Consider the following 8245-nt stretch of genomic DNA (forward strand, 5'->3'; position numbering starts at 1 on the left):
TGGCGTCACAAGTATCCTACATTGTTATCTCTAGCTCAAATTGTAATGTTGCAATGCAGTAGTACTGCAGAGTGTGAAAGAGGTTTTAGTGTGTAGAACATTATCAAAAGTAAGTTGCGGAACCGATTGGAAACCAAGAGCATGGATATATTGATGTGCATTTCTATTGAAGGACTGCCACTCATGTCCTTTGATTTTACAGATGCTATTGGTTTATGGAGAGCTGGAGAGCAAAGACCTCAAGACATGTTTATTCACATGTGTCTTGGGATATTTGACTGAATCAAAGTTCTTAAAAAATGTTATGTTTTTTTATTGAAGTGATTACCAAACTTGATTGTATCAAATTTACTACGTAATGTTTTAATGCAACATGGATTCGATGATCATTCATCATTGTCCAATTTTTAATTTTTCAATATAAAGTTTTTTAAAGTTTAGTTTTGGTGTAAAAAGGTTTTGTGGTCTTGTATCATTGAAGTCAGAGGTTTTTTCTTGAGAATATTAAAACTTGTAATTTTAAAATCTTAAAAATTGTTTTTTTTTTTGCAAGTGTAAAGTTAGAGGGGTTTTTTTGGTGCAAATCAAATTTGGACTCTCCTCCTTACACACTGCCTCAATCCTGAGGCGGGTTTATTTTCTTTGAAAGTGGGTTTTATTCTCATTGTAACTTTACAATTCGGATCGTGTCGTATTATATATATATATATATGGGAAATGAAAGGACACGTGGTTAGTCTGGAGCCTTCAATAGGGTTCTGAAATGACAATGCATCATCCGCTTGGTTCCCTGAGGCTTGCAGCAGCAACAGCCATGGCGGACCTCCCAGTCTCGACGAGAAATCCCTTATCATTTTCTATAAGGGGAGGAGCACTGCATAACCATTCACCATCATCACCGTCTGTGGTGAAATGGCCGCACTGCTCCGCAGAGCCCAAACCCCTGCTTCTCAATCGGAGAGAACCGTCGAATCATCAAACAGACGATCTGCATCAGTCGGAGAGAATCTCTTCTCAATTGACCTTCTCGAGTGATGATGATGATGAAGAGCTGGAGCCGTTCATCTTCTTTTCGGGGATCTCCAAACGTGAAGGTCAAATGACGGATCCCCTCCTCTCGTCGCGTGATGTGAGACAGAGGCAGGAGAGCTTGGAACGCGATGATTTCTATGCCAACATGGGCTCCGCAATCCGCACTCTCCGAGAGGAGACCCCTCTCTTGTTCTACAAGGACCTTAATTACGACATCTACAGGTAGTGCAATTTTCCCCCATTACAATAGTTTCTCAGAAAAGGTGTATGAATTGAGATGATTAGCAGCCTAGAAACTATCAAAATTTCGATTGGTCATCCTTATGCTAATATCACCCCATGCCATGAGCATATATATATACCAGTGAGAGCTTAGTAAAGGCTTTTTTGACCAGCCCACCCATGTGCCCACATTTACACTCTTTTGTAGGATTCACGAACACACCTCGTATCTAGATCAAATTTTTTAAATTTGTTTTTCATGTTACTCCTGCAAAATAATACTGTAGAGTAAGAGGTTGGTGTGTATGATAGGGAACTCCTTATGTAGATGGAACATATCATAGCTAAGCCCATGGGATGTGTGGTATTTATGTCACGTTTGCATGATTGTAAGGGGTTTTACCGATTAGCTCCCCACCTGTGAAAGGGGGAGATCATGGCAGCCGTTTTACATTGATGAAGGATCTCCCCCATCCAAATCTTACCTTTTCTGGATGATGTTTAGATGCCCTAAACAATTCTTGCATCAAGCCTTTGTAAACCTAAGCTTACTAGAAATGCTTGCACATAATAGTAGCCAGGCTGGGTTTAGTGTATGCACACTTGCATTTCTTTGTCACGTGTGCACAGAACATTGCCTGTGAATTCTTATGCCGCACAACACAACTGTAGAAGTGCACAGTGATATAGCGTGTTTAGTTTTTTTCCTTTTTTGTATCTCACCTTTGATTGTATCATGACATTGTACTTGTACATCACAACCTGCTGTGTATCTCTACGCTTAGCTAGCTTGTTTGATTTTGCAGAGAGGACATAACTTTTAGAGATCCTCGGAACACGTTTACTGGTATTGACAACTACAGACTCATATTCTGGTCACTGCGATTTCATGGGCGGATGTTCTTCAAAGCCATATGGGTCGAAGTACTTCGCATTTGGCAACCCTCAGACAGGGTTATAATTGTGAGGTGGACAGTTCGTGGCATACCCCGTGTACCTTGGGAAGCACAGGGCTTTTTTGAGGGAACCTCTGAGTACAAGCTGGATAAAAGTGGGAAAATCTATGAGCATAAGGTTGACAATGTAGCCCTAAATCATCCTCCTTTATTTAGGACCCCAGCTGTGTTGAACTTGCTGTCATCGTCTCGATGTGCTACCCCTACTCCCACGTTCTTTGAAAGGGTTGCCTTACCTACATGGATGGCTTCTTCTAATGGGAAGAAGGGGTCTACGTGGGAGATATTTTATTGGGCTTTGACGGCCACTTTAGACATGCAAACCAGTGCTTATTGGTGGATTTGGTATTTAGCCTCATAAAGCTTCTTTTGAAGTCTAACCAACTTATTCATACAGTCACTCATGTGTCCAGTGAGACCTGCTCAGGCTGTAGAAGTATATGGAACTTATGCAGATGGGAGGTACCTTAGCAAGAGAATTGATGATAATGGAGTCAAAGCAAAGCCTGAAGCTGTAGACTGTTTGTGGCAAAAGGCCTTTGACAGTATTTTGCCCGATAAATTGATGTTGTTGGAGTGAGAGCCTACAGCAGTAGACTGTTTGTGAAGCAGAGGTCTTCAACAGTCTTATGACGAATATATCATAGGTACTGATTTTCAATGCCGCCCTCCTTAGGGCTCATTTGTTTCCAATATCTGCCCTTACGTAGTGGCTCTGTGTGACTTGTATACCTATTGACTGCAATGCGGAGGATTGCTGTAATTTCATATGATACTCACATATTTAATATCAAGAAATCAGCATTTTTTATTGTCAATGTGTTGCTCTTCCTCCTGCTCTGATATAGGGGAGCCTTATTGTGCTTCTGGAGCACAGAGACCTGGAATCCACTATGCTTTGCCCTCTATTTGACCAAGTCTAACTGCATGTAGCATCATTAACCACCTTCCTAATGGAAAGCAAATCCCTAAATTACCCATGCCATGGGAGAGATGCCAAAATGCTAGAATTGGACGTGTTTGAATCTCGTCTTGGAAATGTGGAGGAACACCCAAAACTACCCACCTTGTACTTATCATACGCCTGCTGAATTCATGGGCAGACAAGAGACAGCCCTCAAGTCCATTCAGAGAAGTCTATTGAAGATGTACAGCTATAAATTATTTTATGGTTCATTAGTTCAAGGTTATGCAGAGGTGAAATGTGAAAGGGAAATAGGATAGAAGAAGTCTACATAAAAGATCAAGGGCCATGTGGGCAAGCACTGGTGGTATGGGATGCCAATGCACGTATCTGTAGAGAGGAACCTTAGCCCAAGGCTCGAGAGTGGATCGAAGTACGGTGAGCTGTGTTTAGGAGATCTTGGTTGGACAGGCGTAGAAGGCCTCTTACATGTCCCCATTGTTGGTCCCAACCGTATTTCAGTAGAACACTAATTTTGCACCGCCATCCAAGATACCTTGGCACTCTCAACCTTTATAACTAGCAAGCTTGCATTTGTGGCATTACTCTCAAAATAATGTGTGGTTTGTGGAATGATACTTTGCATACCTCCGTGTTCTTGGCACTTGTATGGGTTTCTTCATAATGTGGCATGGGTTCTCATGACTCTTCTACCTTTGCGTGGAGTTGTCCTTCCATCGACTTGTGTAGATCCATAATGGGCTTGGGGTTGCACGTAGCAACATGCCAACAGGAATCATAATTTCAGAGGATAGGAAGACGTGAGATTGGCTATGCCTATGGGTTTGCATTCCTCTTTGCTAGGTGCATGACTTGGACCAAAAACGGTGTCAGCAATCTTAAGGAAGAGATGTGCTAGAATGAAACGCTCTTTCACAACTTTTTGGCAAGACTATCTGTGATCTACCATGTCCACGGCAAGAGTAGAAACTCTGGTCCATTAGAAGTGCACCGCTAACTTGTCTCTCCAATAATAACCCAAGGCATCACTTATGTAGAAATAATTGTTCTTAGAAATAGCTAACCTGTCTCCAATAATAATCCAAGGCATCACTTATGTAGTGATAAGTATTCTTAGAAATAGCTAACGTGCTATAGATAGCCAGTACTGCCTAGTTTATTAATTATGAACCTTAGCCACCTGCTATCTCCTAATCCCAAGGTCCTCTAACCTTGTTGGACTAGACCTGGTAATCCGAGGATTAGCTCTAGGTACATAACATACTTCCCCTCAGAAACAAAAGCTCTTGGAAACAAAAGCTTTTGTTTCCACTCTTGGAAACAAAAGCTGTCTAAGAAAGAAAACAGGGGAACCTATGCTCTATACTAGACTGTCTCCCAAGTCGAGTCCTCTTCGCCCTATCTTTCTACTTAATTTTATGCTCAAGGATCAACTTATTTCTAAGTTGCCTTTCGCTGAAAAAATCAATCACAGCTTTTGGCTCATGTGGAACATTGGCAAGTCCTTATTCTCAACAAGTTCGTTACAATGCTATCCTCAGCTCCCAACATCTCTTTGAGTCTATTGACATGAAAGACTGGATGAACTTTCCATTCTAAGGCAGTTCTAGTCTATAGGCTACCTCTCCGATCTTTTTAACTTCCCCAACCCTCCCCGTCTGTAACATCTCTGAACTCTTGGGTATTCACAAATACACCAGCATTCCCTTGGATAACTCCCTCGACGAACTCTACCTATCAACATATAATTATGAGCACTCTTGATAGAATCTCTAGCTCTAGGTAACATCTCCTGCATATCTGCCAAGAAATCCCTAGCCACATCATTTTGAATATCCTTAATTCCCATATCTACAGGAGATCTAGATTAGTATTTGTACATCAATATAAATGGATTGTAACCAGTGGCCGCATGCTTAGCACTACCTCTCCCAGTTTGATGGTCTCTTGGAGACGTATGCACGAAGCATATCCTCCAAAACCCGATTCACCCTCTCTGTTTGCCCGAGGACGATTAGAGGAACTCAAACTCAACTTGGTCTCCAATTTTTGAAAGGTTAGCTACAAGAAGTGTCCAGTAAACTTCGAGTCCCTATCACTCACTATTTTAGAAGGTAAACCATATAATCTGAAAAGTTTCTCAACAAGCTGTTGTGCCAATTCAAGAGTTGTTTACTATTTTTCTTGTGGGTAAAAATCTTGCTATCTTTGTCGATCTGCCTTCCATGTAAGCTCCCTGTCCTAACCAGGCCAAGGGGATCCTTTTGATAGGCCGCTAAGTCCCCTACAGGGTCTTCAATTGGCGACATATCGATCTCTCGAAAATACGAGGATACGAGTAAACAGAGAGACCTAACTCTATCTCGCAGGGGAAATGTAGTCATTCTAAGAGGAATCCATTCCTCCAATCAAAGGTCACTCATGTGCGTGATCAAGGATGGAACAAGGCCGCACTTGGTTCATAGAAGCCAACACCGAGGCCCGGCCCGCTGGCTTGGATCCCCTAAAATGGATCTTTTTTGGTGCCCTATTCTTACCAGGGAGGATCGTACTAAATAAATCTTGTGGAAAGTTACCCAACTCATCGGGTCCACTCATGGTTCCATTAGGGCATCCATCCACCCACTTTCCATCCACTCACCCAATTCACTTTTGCTATCTAATTAGGTCCTACCACACTATGAAACACATAAAAAAAGCAAGTTCTTTAGTTAAAGAAGTTCTAGAATGTTCTTTAAGAAGCCCCTAGTGCACAAAATTGAAAGCAACAATATTTACAAGAGGCCGTAAAATTGGGTCAGCGGGCCAGATCCAAGCTTCCATATCTATGTCCATAGACATATCAAAACCAAAACCAAACCAAACTGAACCACTGATGATCTAGAATTTGGTCTTCCAGCCTCAACCAGCTAGGCATACCCTACGGACCATTCTCCCTCGTCGTCGACCAATCGGTGAGGGCCAAGCTGGTCTATTGCCCCCTCAAGCCTTAGGCACTACCGCTTGTACCAAACTCTCGCGCTCCTCAGAGAGGGGACGTCGTCTACTCATGAGGTGGCCTAATTCACCTAACTAGCCTGGGCCCATAGAACTAGGCAGCATCCATAATCACATGTCCACCCTCACAGGGTCGAAATCCAATTCTCAATGGCATAGGGGGGATTACCTTGGGTTGACTCTCAAGCTTGCTACTGCCTCCGCCTGGCAACGACGCAAGCAAGAGCGGAGTTAGCTAAGGAGGGCAGAAGATGTACCTACAGATTAGCAATGAAACCAACAAATATATCCATTGAAACGAGGAGGAAAACATTCTCTTCTTTTTCAATAATTCATTGAGCAATAAGAAAACAACATCGGACAATGATGATCTTCTAGCTACAATTGTCACGGTTTGTCCGTCCATCTTTCTGTGGTTAATTGGGGACGCCTAATTACCACTATGTTTGAAGCTTGGCAGTTGGGTGATTCCAAAGATTCCATGTGTAGGACATATGAAATTAGGGATAGTTGAAACTAAGTGTTGGATTTATTACTTATGTGCTATCGTGGACTTGTAGCATGTGATTGAAGTGATGAACCGGTTGGTATTTGGTTGGACGGTGTGTCTCCCTATGATCCTCGTGGTTTCAACAATCCTTGTCAACAAAAAAAATAACCATAAAGTATTTTGAAGTAAGATTACTCACTCACAATTTCACTTACTAGCCTTACTTTAGGATAGTTAAGGGGATATATGAGGATGAAAGTGGAAGTTCTCCATATTGGAGCCTTAATCTTTTAGGCTACTTACTCAACTTAAAAGAGAGGTGAGATGCTTCTACAATGCTAATCATAATCATTATAGGTTTATCCAATAGGAACGTAATCTTGCTAAGCCTAAGAATCTTAACTTTATGACCCAAAAGGAAGAAGTTGCTTATATTTAAGAGAATAAAAAATATGGCCAATCTAGTTGTCGTTTGCATGACGATTCGTCGAAAAAAGCGAAGTTATTTGCATGGATGTGTACCTCCTCCTCATTTCTACCTTGAATGTCCTGCAGCTCTTTAGTTTGACAGTGTTTTGGTGCCATAGTAGTGCCTTTATTTACGGAGAATAGAAAGAGAGTGGGGTGGGTGCGAAATGCTAGGGATCACTAGGGGAGAGAGAGAGGATTCTAGAGTGGATCAAACGAATTTGTAAACATAAACTATTTGGGATTCCAAAAGCTTGCTTGAAATCCTAAAGCTTTACTAAGAACAAAGCCTAAGCTCACCTTTAAGTCTCCTCACATGGGGGGATTTTGGAGAGGGTGTCCTTAGCCAGAGAGCTCTAAAGGGAAGAGAGAGTGAGGCATGGGTATAGCTAGCCTTGGATGGAAGAGGCTAAGAGGGTGACTTTAAGTCTATTCACATGGGAGGGGGGGAAAGTATTGTAGGACATATCCTAGAACTAGAGCCTAGCCTCTACATGAGGGTTACCTTCCAGAGGAAGAGGGGAGGGGAGGGGGGTTTATATAGGTGCGAGGGAGGGGTTCATGTGCATGGAGAGAGTGTAGGGGGGACAAGTGCATCGGGATGGGGGCGCCATCTGGAGAGAGTGTAAGCAAGGGGGGCAAGTGTGTCTGGGTGGGGGAAAGTGTGTCTAGGTGGGGGTGCCATTTGGGCTAGTGTTCACCTAAATGAGCATACTCCTTGCATGAGAGATGAAGAAGAGAAGAGACGAGAGACAATGCAAGGGTTGGTTCGAGAACATGCACGTAGCTAACCCTAATGAGGGTTAACTCCTCGATGTGAAGCTGCTTAGGGGCTCACTCCACCACCACTTGTGTCACCTAAGTGAAGCTTTCCTTCAGCTAGGTAGGGAGCAATGAGAGAAGGATCTATGGAGATCTCAACTCCTAATTCAATGCCTTGGTGTGTGCAAGAGTGAAAGAGAGAGAGAAAAAGAAGAAGGAGAAGAGGCAAGCAAGGGAGCATCACCTACAAGCACACACATACAATCAAGCAAGAAGAGCTTTGATTTATCAAGTTTAGTCTTGAACTCTAATACTTTTGTAAAGCATGATATGATTTAATCCTAGCGTCAATTTATGGATACTCTATTTTAAGCATAAGAGAGTGTCGTGCAA

The 8245-nt window shown here is 42.5% G+C and overlaps 1 protein-coding gene across 1 annotated transcript; it reads left to right on the forward strand.

Moving 5' to 3' along the window:
- The first annotated feature begins 715 nt into the window (after positions 1-715).
- Positions 716-3028, forward strand: LOC147613443 (uncharacterized). The gene is made up of 2 exons (XM_086781378.1): positions 716-1254; positions 2061-3028. The coding sequence occupies exons 1-2, from the start codon at positions 764-766 to the stop codon at positions 2569-2571; spliced, it is 1002 nt and encodes a 333-aa protein (XP_086637504.1). The 5' UTR covers positions 716-763; the 3' UTR covers positions 2572-3028.
- The last annotated feature ends 5217 nt before the right edge of the window (positions 3029-8245 follow it).

The sequence above is a fragment of the Cibotium barometz genome, chromosome 43, assembly GCF_041138505.1.
Source record: "Cibotium barometz isolate CiBa-2024 chromosome 43, ASM4113850v1, whole genome shotgun sequence".
In the NCBI taxonomy this organism is placed as follows: domain Eukaryota; kingdom Viridiplantae; phylum Streptophyta; class Polypodiopsida; order Cyatheales; family Cibotiaceae; genus Cibotium; species Cibotium barometz.